Source organism: Trachypithecus francoisi, unplaced genomic scaffold, assembly GCF_009764315.1.
Source record: "Trachypithecus francoisi isolate TF-2019V2 unplaced genomic scaffold, Tfra_2.0 Lachesis_group3, whole genome shotgun sequence".
Classification (NCBI taxonomy): Eukaryota; Metazoa; Chordata; class Mammalia; order Primates; family Cercopithecidae; genus Trachypithecus; species Trachypithecus francoisi.
Genome location: NW_022681468.1, coordinates 52311981 through 52329915, shown reverse-complemented (window position 1 = coordinate 52329915; position 17935 = coordinate 52311981). Strand labels below are relative to the sequence as shown.

General features: G+C 36.7%; 1 protein-coding gene across 6 annotated transcripts in view; it reads right to left on the bottom strand.

The window, feature by feature from the left end:
- Positions 1-207: 207 nt before the first annotated feature.
- The window catches only part of DDHD1 (DDHD domain containing 1), a 123993-nt gene continuing 106265 nt past the window's right edge, over positions 208-17935 (bottom strand). For 3 of the 6 annotated variants that reach the window (XM_033188007.1, XM_033188006.1, XM_033188009.1), the window contains 5 exons: positions 15286-15435; positions 12171-12423; positions 10647-10838; positions 8057-8140; positions 208-3202 (listed from right to left, as the gene is read on the bottom strand). In XM_033188007.1, coding sequence (XP_033043898.1) covers positions 3021-3202; positions 8057-8140; positions 10647-10838; positions 12171-12423; positions 15286-15435 — 861 coding nt within the window. In that variant the 3' untranslated portion in view covers positions 208-3020. The remainder of the gene's footprint in view (positions 3203-8056; positions 8141-10646; positions 10839-12170; positions 12424-15285; positions 15436-17935) is intronic. The other 3 variants (XM_033188010.1, XM_033188008.1, XM_033188011.1) reach the window with 1 other exon arrangement.

Genomic DNA, 17935 nt, shown 5'->3' with positions numbered 1-17935 from the left:
CCTAAAATACAGTAACACTGGATTATAAACAAAATTACTGTTGAAAAGAAAGTATGAACATAAGGCTTAGCAAGACTAATTTTAAAGTAAAAACAAAGCTAGATTTAATCTAAGACATTCTTACTCTGTCAATAATTCTTGGGAACCTAACTAAAGTTCAGTGATCTAATCAGTACTCGGGAGAATCATCATAGCATGTACACAAAATAGAGAATAAAATTTTAATGGTATCAAAAACAAAACTTTTTTTGGCTGATTTAGTACTTGCTGGAATAAAGTTGCAAAATGTTACTCAGTAACTGACTTAGCTTCTAATCAAGCCAGAAGGACACACAGTCTGTATATTAAGTATATACAAATACATCCAATATTAACATGCACAGACATAGAAACAAGGATACTACAAAACCAAAATCACCATCTCTACTGATAAAATAATGAACTGAAAACAAAACATCCATCCTCTAGTCCAGAACATCTTATTTTTGAAAAGGTTTTGAATATTGCTCTTTCCAAGAATTCAAATAAACTCCAAATGGTTAAATTTGACTGTTTCCTCAATATGAAAAAAAGGAAGCAGACATATTCCCATGGCTATAGGAACATACCTTTTACTCAGTGATATCAAATTAAAAGGTTTGATATAATTTCACTCTTCTCAGGTAAAAAGGGCTCTTCATATTCTAGTGGTTAAGGATAAATCCCTTAAAGTTCTTATGCATTTGAGTGTCATACCACCTACAGCAACATATGCTCAAGTACCTTTAACGATACAGTCATATAGCATGAGTTTAATTTTCCTGAGAACTAAATTAGACCTACAAAATAAACAGGCTATGAAAATGACCTGAGTTCATAGGAATCTCTAAGTTAGAGATTACTTTAGCTTTGCTAAGATTTCATCAAAAGCCTTTTATAGCAAGGGTTTCTTAGTGAGTCACATACTTGGTCATGGAGTCTTGGAATTTTTTTTAAACATTAAAAACAAGTGCTTCATGTTGTTGTGCAAATTCAACAAAAGGCCAAAGCAGCCAACAGTACTGAAGTGCTAAGTAAAACCTACAAGTAAGTCACAGATTCTACTATCTTATGAAGAAAGGAGGAGGTGAGATACAGCTGACCAACTTTGCTCCCAGTTTGACAATGATTATTGGGAAGCTAGGCAATTCCTTGCAAGGTAAGAAAAGACAGCACCTTAAGTGGAACCTAGTGGAAACCACTCAGAAGTGAGGGTTGTGTGCAACAGGGATGGCTACTGATCCCCTCTAGGTAACTCTTCTTTTGTGTGAGAATCCAAGAACCTAGAAATCAAGCAGGGAAACACCGGGTTCATGGTCATTTATCCGAATTATCAATTGCAACTTCTGTTGTTATTGTTTGCAAACTACTAAAGATCACATGTGAATTAAGTCATTGAACAGCATATGAAAGAGTATGGTCTGGCTTCAACCCAAGCTTTTCTTTGTATTTTAGAGACAGGGTCTGGCTCTGTCACCCAGGCTGGAGTGCACTGGTGCGATCAGAGCTCACTGCAGCTTCGAACTTTTGGGCTCAGGTGATCCTCCTGCCTCAGCATCTTCACTAGCTGGGACTACAGGTGTACACCACTACAAGTGGCTAATTTTTGTCATTTTTTGCAGAGAAGGGGGTCTCACTATGTTGCCCAAGCTGGTCTTGAAATCCTGGGCTCAGGTGATCCTCCCAAAGTGCTGGGATCACCTTGGCCTCCCAAAGTGTTGGGATCGCAGGCGTGAGCCACGGTGACCAGCCCAATCCAAGCTTTTCTGATTTGTGATGTAATCTAATTCAAGGCACTTTAAATGTTTTGGTGCCTTGCTGTATTAACATGTAACATGAGAACAAGATTTATTTACTTACCTCAAGAAGCTAGTACGCGGGTTATTGAATGTACTCCTCTTAAACTTTGAGCCCCTCAGATGAAAAGCACTGTGGAAACAATTACAGCTGAAGAAAACCCTTCCAATGCCTCAGAATCCTGACTTACTGTGCCTTGTGTCTCAATGGCACATTTAGAAACAATGTGCACTAGTTAGTGGCATCCCATTCCTTCATATATGTTGTTTGGCACACAAATGTCTGTACATTTAAAACAGCTGTCATACTACCTATTCAGAAGCATTTACTAGTTTTCTAATAAAGCTAATGAAATGTACCCATTATGGAGTACTCTGTGTCAAGTTTAGAGAAACTTTAGCTTTCCCTGAAGTACATGTAACATAATAAAAAGTTTATTTAAAAAATTGAACTAGTGTTATATGAAGCCATAAGTTTTTAATGAAAAAAGAAAATAATGTATGCCACAGTGTCTATATATTCATCTGAAGAGTACAAAGATGGAGTTCTGAGAAAAAAGGGTTAAACACTATAGAAAATAAATCTGGTTCTTAAATTATGTTCAAAGCAAACATTAAAACAGTCATGTCTCATACATTGAAATAAAGCAATTAGAGGTAATAAATTATAAATACAGTAGTTCAAATATTATTTTAAGCATTAGTTTTTCCTAAACAAGTTAAATTCAAAACATTTTTAATCTGTTATATTTTTTCAAAGGGATGTAAAAATGAAAGCTTTCATAGAAATCTAAAACAATGATACCACCTTGTGATCTTCATATAGAATATGCTGAACCTTGACTATTTTTAATTTATAACATACTTTGGTTAATACATTATGTTCCATATGCCTTTATATTTGGGAGGAATCAGATTGTGATTTGTAGCCTTTACATGCAGTTTACCCAAACCTTCTTCACATCCAGGTCTTGCTTGATTCTCTGGAGAAGGTTTTGTCAGACTCATAATTAGAATGATAGAAACTGTAAATAACTTCTTCAGAACTGAAAACATTTTTTTTTAAATAAAGTGCTTTTAAATTCAAATATCTGTTGCCCTAAACAAAACTAAAATATACTTTAACCCTGAAATCTCCAATATCTTGACACACACATTTTAACAGGAAAAAAAATCAGTTTTAGGCCATTCATGTCCTTCCAGAGTTCAGATTGGATCTAAATTGGGTTTTGCATCATTATCGTGCTCATGTTTGTACATGAAGGTTAAAAGAAAAAGGGCAACATCCAAAGATGACCAATAGGCAGTATGCGACGTGACAGCTGACCAATAACGGCTCTCCACAAGGCCTTCTCTGAGTTCAAAATCAATCCTGTGATCCAATTCCACTAAAAAGAAAAGAAGTTAAACAAATGAATACAGATTACAATGAAATATGTTCTATATAGACTTACTAGAGTTGAGAGTAAAAGTTTAGCTAAATAGAAGTGATTCTGTCACTTTTTTAAAAAGTGACTTTCCATTATCATCTTATAAGAAAAACACTCAAAAGAGTCTCAGTAGTATAGGATTCTATTTGTGAAGTTCTTTCCTTTGTATGCTAAAGTTAATATGAAATAATAAAGGAAGACAAAAAAAATCACTTGGTATATCATAGAATATTTTCAGAGTTAAAAAAATAGCTTTCAAAACTTGGCATTACTATTTAATCCTTGTGCCTAATCTGTAAAATAATGAAAACACCCCTCTTGAAGATTTACGGGCCAGGCTTGCATGCAATAATGCCCGTGGGAGTACAAGAGATCATTCAATCTCTTCCTTAGGGAGGCCCTATATATCCACTGGTTGCGTGGGGGATATGTTAGAAGATAACCATCTGTGTACAGTCCTAGAATGCTTTCTTCTCTACTAGGCTGAAGGCCTCACAGGCAACCCCCATAAACCCTAGTCTCCATCCAATCAGCAGGGTCTAACATGTGCCTGGGACATACAAATGCTCATTAAGTGTTTGTTCAACAAAAGAAGAACATGCAGGGTGGCTGGGAAAGTTAAACAGGGAGGAGCAGTGGTGATTCTTGGGAGGAAGGACTTTGCTTGTAACAGTGCTGTCCACAAACAATTCAGTGAATTCAATCAACTATTTTCTAAAACCCACAGAAAGTCTTTGCAATACCTGTTAGAGAAAAATCACCTTAACAAATCAAGGCTCTAAGATAATTTCAGTGAACTCATTTAATAAATCCTTAGAGATAAACACTTAAGAAAATGACATCTTGATCTTTAGGAACTCCTTTAAAATTGTTAATAAGCCTTACAGTGTTCTGAAGGGTCTATGTTACAAACAACACAAAAATACTCAAATCGCTACCAACCAGACACTGTAAAGTCTGCCCCTGAACAAGCACCACAAGGATTTTAAGAGTAAAACTGGCACAAATTAAGAAGGAGATTGGAGAAAAAGTTGGGTTTTGATTTATAATGGGAATTTGGCAATCATACATAGGAAATCATAATACTCTAGGGAAATACTTCATATAAATGCTTAGTTAATGCTTATTTTAAATAGGTATTTTGTGAAAATACCATTTGGTAATTTAAAAATGCTTATACAGTTATTTTTCTGTTCAATTGTGCTCTTCTTACAAGGTATGTTCATAAATCTAGCTATACATTTTCAGAGGTGGTTTACACTTAAGTGATATAAATACCAATTAGGTTATAAAATACTTGTAAAATACATTGACCTGGGATTTTTACTAAGTTTTTTGGGCTGCTTTTTTTTTTTTGAGACAGAGTCTCACATTGTCACCCAGGCTGGAGTACAGTGGCACAATCTTTGCTCACTGAAACCTCCCTCTCCCGGGTTCAAGCGATTCTCCGGCCTCAGCCTCCCGAGTAGCTAGGATTACAGGTGCCCACCACCACACCCCACTAATTTTTTTTGTATTTTTAGTAGAGACAGGGTTTCACTATGTTGACCAGGATGGTCTTGAACTCCTGACCTTGTGATCCACCCGCCTCAGCCTCCCAAAGTGCTGGAATTACAGGCGTGAGCCACCGTGTCCGGCCTGGACTGCATTTTTAAAATTTAAATTACAATAAGCTAACCAATAACAAGTCAGAAATAGCTGAAATCCATGTGGACTGGTGAGTTAGTAAATGTCCTAATCTTTTGTATTCCATGGGACATTTGTATTAGATTTGTAGGTACATTCTGACACAACAGACAGGAAGATAAAAATAGAACAAGAAACTGGAATGCTCAAGCACAATGAAGATGAGTCAAGATGAATTACAAAGGAAAAAGAAGATGAAAAACAGATGGGAAATGTGTTACTATTAGTGAAGACCACAAAGTTATAATTTTTAAGAATTCACTTTCAAATGCCACTCCATAATGTTTTCCTAGTCCAACACTTTTTAGTTATAATTCTGTTTTTTAAGTCAAAGAAAGGAAGCTATTTCCTGTTTATAACACGTGTTATTTGGCTCCACTTTGATTTTATGTTCCTGAAATTATTCTTAATGTGCTATTACTGTCTTACAACACTGCCTTTGAGTAGACACTCAAATGTTAAATTTCATTCTTGTCCTATATTATGTGCCCGTATCATTTTATCACTTAAAGGGACTTTACTCGGTGTCACTAACCAGATTGGCTCCCTCTATCCTTCTATACTTATCTATAGGTTGTCTCCATCAGAACGGGTATTAGGAAGCTAGCTTGTACGTGATGAACCTGTTTCAGTTTCTTGTCCTCCCTGAAGAGGTTTATTCCAGGCAGTCTGGCTGTCGGTGCAGGGGACCTCACACGTATGTTGGTTATGCAGGTGGATGGATGAAACTAGGTGGGCCTATGTTCCATTTTTTTCTCTCTCAGGTAGATCACAGAGTTCCCAAGGGAGTGAGGGTCTACCTGGCAGCGCCATTCTATATGTGTTGTGAGATCAGCTCTTGGCCAAAGTAGGCTCAAATCTACATGGAGTAGCCTAGGACCTACTTTCTCATTATTACCATCTCAAGAATGGATGTTGTCATACAGGTTGGTAGTTTTTCCCTGCTTTCTCTAGCTGAGCTAGGTAAAAAAAAAAAAAAAAAAAAAAAAAAAAAAAACATGGAGAACATAAAATCATCACTCCTTTTTCTCTCGGGAATGCCCAAGTGACAGAATTTCTCTATCCATAAAAAAAAAGAATCAGGTTTCTAAACAGTTGAAGAGAAGTAAAAATGAGAAAAGAAAATGTGTTTTTAAACAATCACCAACTCTTTGCTTAAACTGTTTTAAAACATGGATTATTTTCTTTCTGGGGTGTCACATACATGGGCATATTTCTTTCCCTGTTCTCCAAAGTAGAGTATCTGCCACATTCCATGTGGAAGTGCTTGACAATCAAGGAATCTCCATAGTGTGAAGGTCAAGTGTCATCAGTAGTGTGCTTTCATCAGAGAATTATTGTGTACACAAGGCTTGTCAACAGACATACAATAAGTAATTATAATATATGGTAGAATGTGATGAACCACAAAGCAGAGATACAGTGAAGGACTCTCTCAGTTCTAAGGAATGAAAGATGGCTTTCACCTGGAGAAATCATAAAAGGCTCTCTGGAAGGAGGAGGATTTGGACATGTAGAGATTAAAAGACATTGCAGGGAGAACAAACAGAATGAGTGAAACCGCAGAGGTGGGAAGCATGGGGCATGAAGGGAAATATGTTAGTTTTCTTGAGAAAAACCAGGAATGATTAAAAGGGAGTAGTTCTGACTTTGACTAGAAAATTTTGTCAAACCAAATTGTGAAGGGTCCAACAATCTAGCCATTCATTTCTTTGTATGAATGAGTGAGACCTCTCTCCAGGTGAAAGCAATCTTTCATTCCTTAGAACTGAGAGTCCTTTACTGTACCTCTGTTTTGTGGTTCATCACATTCTACCATATATTATAATTACTTATGCAGTTATCTACCTTCCCTACTAGAGATTATGCTCTCTAGAAAATATATAATTTTCACACTAGCATCTTTATAGGCAGAATTGAAATTTGTTTCATCTTATCTTTTCTAGTGATTACCATGGTCTCTTGGCTCAAGGTAAACAGTGAAGTAAACAATTGTTGAGTGAATGAAAACAGGAAGCGCAAAAAGAAGCCATATAGATATTACCACCTGAATCATTTTGTGTAGTTATGATTACAAGTTTAACTGCTTAGGTAGCCAGGTAGGATGGTTTTGAGATACTGGATATATGGGCTACTTGGTTGCAGGACAAATACACGAGTGAATTAATTTTCCTTTCTCCAACCAAAAATGCAAAAAACATAAATAAAATTATTTCTTTATGAAAGAGGCTGGCTTGGGCAGAGACCGGAGAGAGCACTTACGTAAGATAATTTCTTAAGGGAATTCACTGAGTTAGATCAACACAAACTGAAGTAGTATAAGAGTTTTTTTTTTTAATTGAAAAAATTTATGAAAATTGGTGATCAAATAAAGAAATTGTAAAATGAGATGTGGTTAAAACATTAAAAAACAAAACAAAACAAAACAAACCAAACCCCAAAACGCTGAAATGTGATTTGTCAAAGACAAAATCCAGTATTTTTTTTTTTTTTAAAGAGAAGCTGTGGAAAAAGGAATCAGAAGTTCGTCATAAAAATAATTTTAAACTGCTAAAGTTAATCCATAGTGATACATTTAGAATATACTGAAAATTAAGAGATTAAAAATATCTCTTACATCTAAGAATACTGTTTTTTAAAGTGAATGTACTCCCCTAAACTACATTAAATATTTGTGTTGAAAGCAATCAGCTATGACATACCTGCAACCCTAAGTGGTAAATTTACTGATACCTGAAATAACCAAGAATGATTACATTCTTTGTACTATTAGAAACCCTTTTATATCTAAATGTATTAAATGAAAAGAAATAGCAAACCTCTTTGGAGCCTTTAGGACAATAAAGAAGAAAGAAAATGACCTTATGCTTTTCTTCAGGTTCCTTCTTTGTAGAAGTATACACTAATATACTTTAGCACATTAAGTGGCTAGTCAATTTTCAGGTTTTAGAACCACTACCATTTAAGATTAGAAAATATGGGAAGAAAATACACATAAAATAGTCTATAATGGTAACACTGAAGCTGATCTCATAGAAGAACTGATCCAATTTTTCAATGAGCAGAAGAACTCTAAGTAGATCATTTTTATAGTATTCTGAATGCTATTCCTGACATATACCATACCGAGGGCATTATCTTTATTCTGCATTACATTTTCCGGAAAAAGAAGTTGTGGGAGATTAAAGAACGATTCTTGAAGTCTGAAATCTGTGAAAAAAAAAACACAAGATGCTGTAAAGCGCTGGCTGATGATTAAAAATGGCCTTCAAAGATGTAGTGGCCAAAAGTTAGAACACTACTCCCAAATAAGTTGGCTAAATCTAGCATACATAAAGTAGTACACATCTAAATTTTTGTAAGGAGCTCTTTCATGGAAAATGTAAGCATAAGTAACTTGAAATATAATCTCATAATCTGTTAACACCCAGATATTCCCCAAATTCATAGCTAATTTAGTTTCTAACCTCGATGCAAAACAATGCTAAAAGAAACAGATCTTTGCATTATATGTTAGAAAAGAAGTCTAGACTTTTCAAAAGAAATGAAGAATAGCTATGTAAGATGCTTCAACTGGATGAAAATAAAATAGGTTTCAATTGACAACACTCATTCTTCACATAAAGAAACAGATCATGAATTCTAAGCCTGTGCCCCATTTTACCCTCAAATAGCAAGTGAATCAAAGTTGGTAGCTTCAGAATAAAGGTTATCCAGAAGAAACGAGGCAACCAATGTAAGTAGAAGGAAGGAGGGAAGCCAGAATCACCTAATTACAATGACCAAATTTCAGAAAGAAGATTTAATGAAGAAAAGTTTTATGATTTGCACGATATAGCCAAGACAACATTTACGACGAGAAATTATGATGATTACACAGATTGCATTAATGAAGCAAGCCAAATAATTAGTAAAGCAAATCTTGGGAACAGGATTTAAAAGGCAGAATCTTATTATAATTAATAGTCTAATTTTAATAGTTATATCTATATCTAGAGGTGAGTATGTGTAATATGTATAATATGTTAAGTACGTGTAATATATGAATATGTGTAAGACTCAATGATTACTTCACATTGAGTCTTGTTGACAACAAATTTACCATCTGGACTATCAAAGAATTTATGTGTAAGAATGACACAGTATGTATTTTGTTACGCTCTCAAAATAAAAAGATGCAATACAGCTATGCACTTCTACTAATTGCTGTTCTGGAAGAAAAAACTGGGTGTTTCTCTATTACTTTGAAATTACTACGTTAAACAGAAAAAAAAACTAAAAAAAAAAGTTGTATTCCCTCAGATCCTATAGATTCTATACATACGCTTTCATTACCTTTTTCTAGGGGGTTAAACCCCTGTTCTTCTTGCTCCCTCACTCACTTTAATGTTTACCAGCACTACTGTTGTGCATTAATGACATTACAGAAAAGCGTGACTTTTTATGTTACCTTACAAAATTCTTCGAAATTAATTTTTATCAGGAGTTAGTTTTCTTGACATCTGCATGTCACAACAGAATTTTGTATTTTCACAGTCACATTTTTGATATTAAGTAGAAACAAGTCAGAAATAGTATGAGAACTCATAGGAAAACTAAAATATATTTAATGCAAATATCAAAGCCTAAAAAAGAATTTTCCAGAGGTGCAACTATAAAATTTTAGATACCGAGTCTGGCACAGATAGAATTAAATTAAAAATGCTGTTGGCCCAAGTAGGAATGTTCAACCCTATTAATAATTCATCCCGGAGTGGAGTTGACTATGGAAGAATTATTCAGCCTCTAGGAGTGTCACACCTGAACTTTCTAAGGATGGATGGCAATGAATGCCATCATGTTACAATTTAGAGTAGCAGACACAGTAAGAACACAACACGATAAGTAACAAATAAAATTTGTTTAAAAATTTCTAGAGAAAGAAAAGTTTTCTCCCTGCTATAGTTACAGAAAAGGAGTAGCTAGTTTCAGAATTTATATTTCTTTATAGGTGTCGATGAAAAAATAGGACTTGACGTTTTAGTTTTATTTTACTAGACACCTAAAAATAATGGTCAAGTTCAGACTCTTGGAAATAAATCTATACTAAGTGTATTAGTGTTTCACAACTACTCAACATTTCAAACTTTGTAAGTCCACTGGAGAAAGCTTAAATAAAGATCCATTATAATGCTAAGTCCAACATAACTATCCATTTATTTACTCGTTTTTTCAATATCTGCTTTACACTAGGTAACTGGGATAGAATTGGAAGCCATTCAGCAGATCCAACAAAATTTCTAAGCTTTGAATAGAAGCAGGATGACTTTGGTATAGCAGTTTTTAAAGTCTCAAGACCAGATACCGCACAGATCTAAAGCAATAATTACATGATTTTTGAGACTGAGAAGATCATATTAGTAAAAATCTACTTTATAAACCTCAGGGGGTACTTACCCTAAAGAGATTTGTTTTATGTTTGATGTTTAAGACCCTGTGCCACAAGGCCCTAATTATTAATATTCTATTAATTCGCCAATGCAGAAAGTAAAACTGCATTTTCCTGGAAATTACTGTTAAAAATATAAGCAGAAGAAAAGCATTTTTTTCTTTCAAAGTTAAGGCACACTTTAGATCTTAGAGTTGACTAGCTGGTATTGATATCTTATACCTCCCTGCCCTCCCCAAGTTTTAAAAAGATACAGTATAAACTTAAGGAAATAATGTATGAACTAACATGCAGAATCAAGGAAGCCAGAACTGCTATGTGGAAGGGTCTGTGTTGCCACGGTGGTAGCAGAAGGTGAGGCGACTGGCTTCTTCTCATCTTCCATTGAGTCTTTTGATGTTTCAGATGACGGTGTTGTAGATGAGCGTCCAAATCTTGAGAACAACATTCCTCCAAGTCCCTTTCCAATGCTAGCAGCCCCTGTATTTCACAAAGCAGGGTAGTCATTCTGTTGAATTACACCACACACTAAGCTAAAGAGCACCACCCATAATTACAGCCAACTGGCAGAGGGACCAAACCCTAGTCATGTTTTTCCAGGGTGGGAACATAAGAAAATTATAATTTATATTGCAGGTTTCTAAATAAAAATGGTGAATAGAAAGACAGTGGTATAAGCTCTAGGAACATAACATAGGAATATATAAACAAAGGAATCAAGATTCTATTTTATTCAAGTGATCATGGTTTATTAAAATATTTGGCAAGATTAAAATCTTTAATAAAAGAACCACGCCATTGATATGAGTATAGATTTATTATTGATATACTTACTACTGAATTTAAATGGATATGTAAGAAAAAGCCATCAATAAACAATGTATTTTTTTTTTTTTTGAGATGGAGTCTCGCTCTGTTGCCCAGGCTGGAGTGCAGTGGCCAGATCTCAGCTCACTGCAAGCTCCGCCTCCCGGGTTTATGCCATTCTCCTGCCTCAGCCTCCCGAGTAGCTGGGACTACAGGTGCCCACCACCTCGCCCGGCTAGTTTTTTGTATTTTTTAGTAGAGACGGGGTTTCACCGTGTTAGCCAGGATGGTCTCGATCTCCTGACCTCGTGATCCGCCCGTCTCAGCCTCCCAAAGTGCTGGGATTACAGACTTGAGCCACCGCGCCCGGCCTAAACAATGTATTAATACGAGAAAGTGAAACAGCAAAAGAGTCCAGCAGATAAAGCCTATTTATAGTGCCACCTTGTGGGACTTTATATTAAGGCAACTTGTAACCAAAGGCAATGGACAGATTCAAATAGCACATAATCCAGTTCCAGTGATACAGCCAAATACTGTGCTAGTACTGGAGATCATTCAAAGAAAGATTAAACATCCTTGTCGCCCTCAGGAATCACATAGTTTGAGAGACTTTTAGAATAGATCAGAGAACTGGTTGGTAGGGAGCACCCTCTGACACAAGTGCTTTCTTATTTCACAGATGAGCAAGTAGAGCATTAAAAACTGTATTATTTGCTCAAGATCTCGCAGCAAGTGGTAGGATCAAGATTAAAACGAGGAACTTAGAACAGCTTTTACTGGTCCATCCAGCTATCTCATATTCTAAAACTATAAGATCTGATCTAATCAGAGAACGTTAGAGCTTTTTGGGCCTCAAATATGAACATTGGGAGGGTAGTTAATTCTAGACACAGGGATCAACTATTGGGAGTTTCCTAATATACAGAATGCTTCTAGCTCCCCAAACTTTATGTCTATAAAAGTGCTTATATGCATAGATAAGGAATACTTAAGATAAATTACCTAGTATGCTTGCTTTGCCTATATTTGTTATAGACTCTCCGTAGTGTCGGCGGGACAATACTGGTGAGGTCACGGGGCTTGGTATGGTTGAAATGCCTTCATTCTCTGAAACTGAGGTAGGTTCTTTAGCTGGGTTGAGGAAGCTTGGCTTCATATGTTCATAAGGTAGAGGATTTGAAGTATTGTACCAGTGGATCTGGACAGGTGAAATGTTGCTGTAGTGTTTCAGTATTAATGGTTCTAATCTATAAGCCTTGATTAAAAAAAAAAATTCAAAGAAACACAGCGTTAAAGCACAATGCTTGGATTTTAATAAACTATTCTTACTCTATTGTATGCTACATAAGCCTCAGAGACGGAATTTAATTAAAAAACAACAGTTATTTCAAACATGTATTTCTATTTGTTCACTGTTAGTATACAGTTGGTCTAATGATGAGATTATGAAAAACAGTCTAGGCTAATAATGTCTATCAATTAATTTTTCAGAGAAATATTTTTATTATGTTCTGATATGATGTAATTAGATTTATTTAGTCTCATGAGCAAAGTTGAAATAGTAGATGGTAATCCTGGGAAACAGCAAATAAGGCTAATTTTTAATATTTTAGGAGCCCTATTTAAGCTCTATTTTAGCTCTATTTTAAAATAGATTGATATAGTAACAGCATAAATCAGATGCCAGCATAAGAGCATCTGTCTGATGTGAAGTAGCGATGAGACAGCAGAAAAGGCAATGGATATGGCATCAGCATCCCCCAAATTCATATTCTGGCTTCTACCACTTATTTTTTAATTTACATTTTTTGAAAATTTTATTTTTTAAGATGGAGATAGGGTCTCACCATGGTGTCCAGACTGGTCTCGAACTCCTGGGCTCAGGCAATCCTCCCATCTCAACCTCCCAAAGTGTTAGGATAACAGGCACGAGCCACTGCACCCGGCCTTTGTCACTTATTAATCGCATGATGCTTGTCAAGTCACTAGGTCTCGGAGCCCTTAGTTTCCTGAGATGTAGAAAGGAGGTAATACTTCCTTTCTTTCTTTTTTTTTTTTGTGATGGAGTCTCACTGTCGCCCATGCTGGAGTGCAGTGGCGCGATCTTGGCTCACTGCAACCTCCGTTCCTGGGTTCACGCCATTCTCCTGCCTCAGCCTCCCGAATAGCTGGGACTACAGGCGCCCACCACCATGCCCGGCTAATTTTTTTTTTTTTGTATTTTTAGTAGAGACGGGGTTTCACCATGTTAGCCAGGATGGTCTTGATCTCCTGACCTCGTAATCCGCCCACCTCGGCCTCTCAAAGTGCTGGGATTACAGGCGTGAGCCACGGCGCCTGGCCAACACTTCCTTTCTTACAGAGATGTGAGAAAGAACAGATAACATTTGTAAAAACTGCCTTGCAACTTTCTGACATAAACTATTTAACAAAGTATTAATTTTTAAAAAAATCAGAGAAAGTATAAAATGAATAATAAAAATGTATGAGTTTGGACCCTCCTTTAAAGTTACAACAAAGTTTAAGATATACAAAGGACAGGGCTCAGAGCAGACCTATGGACTGAAATTCACTTTCAAGTTATGAGACAATGAATAAAATGAGTATATGTTAATGAAATGCTTATTGTCTAGCTGGGTGTATATATATATTTTACTTAATCCTAACAATCCTAGAAGGCAAAATATTATTATCTACATCATACTGATAAGATACAGTCTCAGAAATAACTTGGCCAGGATTGTGCAGTTTGTACTTGAATCTTATATAAACTTCCAGTTCAGTGAAGTCAATATAGCAGTTGTAAGTCTTTATATGGGAGATTTTCTAAAATTCAAATGGTTAGTCAATGTTATATTTATTTGGTACTAGCTAAAAGGATCCTTTAAAAGACTTTCCATAATTATATAAAGCTATTTTTTCAGAGAATAAATGGTATTTAAAATAGTTTAATATTCAGTTAAACCAGTCTTGTCCCAAAGAAGTTTTAAGGGGACATTTTTCTTGTTTAAAAAGCTTACTTGGCATTACACTGTTTACCAGGATGCAAGGTTCTTCCATTAAAAAAAAATATTTACAGCATAAACATAACAGAGAATAGAAAAATCCAACATTTTACAATTCTATTAGGCTATAATAAAGTTTTATTTTGATGTTTAATATTTGAATGTTTTCATTTTTCAGAGTCTACAAAACACATTCCAATATTGTAGCATATTTTAGATAAAAAAGTATTTAGAGCAGGATTTTTAAGATTTATGGTTTCTAGGTTACTGGTATTACAATTGGTTAAGGTTTGAAAGTCCAGTAGACTCCTGTCTCTTGTATTAATTGTCTGGGAATAATATTTTTACATTACATTCTTGTATTACAAGTGCAACATAACCAGACCATCTCTAAGGTATTCTATCTCATGAGCTCTAAATTAACCAAAACACGTTTAATAATCAGATAAATGAAGTGTTATTCGTTAATTCCATGGCACCTTGTAAGATGTCTTAGATAGATTTTTATTTTTTGGAGACGGAGTCTCACTGTGTTGCCCAGGCTGGAGTGCAGTGGCACAATCTCAGCTAACCGCAACCTCTGCATCCCAGGTTTAAGCGATACTATTGCCTCAGCCTCCCGAGTAGCTGGGATTACAGCCATGCCCAGCTAATTTTTTGTATTTTAGTAAAGACGAAGTTTCACCATGTTGCCCAGGCTAGTCTCAAACTTGAGCTCAGGCAATCCGCCTGCCTTGGCCTCCCAAAGTGCTGGGATTATAGCCATGAACACCGCGCCTGGCTTTTTTTTTTTTGAGATGGAGTCTCACTACTCTGTCACCCAAACTGGAGTGCAGTGGCATGATCCTGGCTCATTCCAACCTCCACCTCCCAGGTTCAAGTGATTCTCCTGCCTTACAGGCACGCACTACCATGCCCAGCTAATTTTTTGTATTTTTAGTAGAGACGAAGTTTCACCATGTTGGTCAGGCTGGTCTTGAAGTCCTGACCTCTGGTGATCCGCCCGCCTCAGCCTCCCAAAGTGCTGGGATTACAGGCGTGAGCCACAGCTGATAGATTCTTTTTAGGAACAACTTGACATTGAGAAAAAAAGAGTCTATATTGCAACTCACCACTGGATCTGTAGGATGAAAAATATTTAGTAACCGGTTACAAATCTCTCTAGGCAAAATATGGTCTTGACTTCCTGTATTTCCTGGGCGGATGCCACGCAACGCCAAGAAAACTGCTAATGGGGATCCCATACAGAAGAAATTCTCAACCTAAAATGATAAAGTCCTCTTAAAGTTTAAAAATGGTGAAGTGTTATTTTTCAACAAAATTTGGGCATAACAATATATGGCAAAATACAAATAATAAAATTATCTCTGAGTATATTCATTTTTAATAAGAGTTATCCAGATGGGCTCTGCTACCCGTTAACTATTCTAGAATAATCTATTTCCATGAGATACTTCATTATCTTTAAATCTAATACAAGTTGAATAAAAGGAAGATAAGGATCATTTTCTTTAATATTTGTATACACTAATCAAATATTTATTGAGGTACTACTTTGTGTGAAGTAATATGCTAGGTGTTGTGATGGATATAAAGACCAATAAGGCACAGCTTCTGCACCCAAAGTTTACAGTCCTGTGGGTAAGGCAGAATAAAATACGTGCATAACAGAGGGAAAGAATGCTTTAAGAGAGTGAAAAAAATAATTCCAACTTTGAAGGCTTTACAGAGGAGGTAGCATTTGCATTGGCCAGTAAAAGACGAAAAAGCTTTCTACGGCTGAGGCTGGATATTGGTGCTGGAAAGAATAACATTCCAGACTGATAGAACCAAATGAACTAAAGCCAAGGTGGGAAATAACTTGGTTTATTTCATTATTATTTTTTGAGACCGAGTCTTGCTCTGTCACTCAGGCTGGAGTGCAGTGGTGGTGCGATCTCAGCTCACTGCAAGCTCTGTGTCCAGGGTTCACGCGGTTCTCCTGCCTCAGCCTCCGGAGGAGCTGGGACCACAGGCGCCCTCCACCACGCCCAGCTAATTTTTTTTTTGTATTTTTAGTAGAGACGGGGTTTTACCGTGTTAGTCAGGATAGTCTCGATCTCCTGACCTTGTGATCTGCCCGCCTTGGCCTCCCAAAGTGCTGGGATTACAGGCGTGAGCCACTGTGCCCGGCCATAACCCGGTTTATTTTTGAGAATAAAAAGTCTGATAGGCTGGGTGCGGTGGCTCACGCTTGTAATCCCAGCACTTTGGGAGGCCGAGATGGGTGGATCACAAGATCAGGAGTTCGAGACCAGCCTAGCCAACATGGTGAAACCCCATCTCTACTAAAAATACAAAAATTAGCTGGGCGTCGTGGCAGGTGCCTGTACAACCAGCTACTCGGGAGGCTGAGGCAGGAGAATCGCTTGAACTGGAGAGGCAGAGGTTGCAGTGAGCCAAGATCACGCCACTGCACTCCAGCCTGGGCGACAGAGCAAAAAAAAAAAAAAAAAGTAATGATGGTAGAGATGAAACTCAAATTCTACAATGGGACAATGGGATTACTCCAAAGACCATACTCTTATGGCTTTTAAAAATATGTTATAACTTACCATATGGTTTTAAATGTATGGTGTGCGTGTGTGTGTGTGTGTGTGTGTGTATCTTAAACACTTTGTAAGTAATGGAGATAGATTCAATTAAAAAACTCCTGATGTTTTTTTTTTTTTTTTTTTTGAGGCGGAGTCTCGCTCTGTCGCCCGGACTGGAGTGCAGTGGCCGGATCTCAGCTCACTGCAAGCTCCGTCTCCCAGGTTTACGCCATTCTCCTGCCTCAGCCTCCTGAGTAGCTGGGACTACAGGCGCCCGCCACCTCGCCCGGCTAGTTTTTGTATTTTTAGTAGAGACGGGGTTTCACTGTGTTAGCCAGGATGGTCTCGATCTCCTGACCTCGTGATCCGCCCGTCTCGGCCTCCCAACTCCTGATGTTTTAAAGCAATTTCTGCATCATTCCACATCTTAACCTGTGTAAGTTCTTGTGATAAAAGAAACACATTTCAAGGAGAGGTAATATAGTATACTAGACATGAGCAAATATTCAACAGGAAATGAGTATTAGGAAACTTACGACACTTCTCATTTAACACTGCAAACAAGTTATTTGTTATCCAGCTACAGGGTATGTCCTTTCCAATAGTCTAGTCAATGCTGACACCTCTGCCACATTTTCCTAAAACACTGCTTTCAACAGGTAATTATGATACTTAAAAACCCTGCAAAGCTTCCCAATGCCCATATCAAATACAAGTTCATTATTTCTAGCTATTCCTGCTCTCTTACTGTCTCCTTGTTCTGACGCCTGTATATTCTAGCTAAATTAAGTTTGCTCGCCCAGCTCCAAGCTAACCCTGTGCACCTCTGTCTTGTGCTTTTGTTATATATTGTTCATCCACTGAAATGCCAGCTTTCCATCCCTGGAATCATTACTCATATACTTCCTCTGATTTTTTCTCACCACTGACCAACTAGTTGGTCATTATGATTTCTTAATTCTAAATAGTAAATATTTCTCATCAGTCTCTATTTTTCTCTACCACTATTCTAGATTAGTTGATGTTTCTTGGGGTATATGAAGTTATACCCCTCCCTGCCTCTGTTTATGCCATTCCTCTTACACAGAAGAGCATCTCTCCTTTCTTTCCCTTGGCAATATCTAATTTACTGAGACCAAGTACAAATATCACTCCTTTGTAAACTTTTGCAAGCAAAGTTAGAACCTCC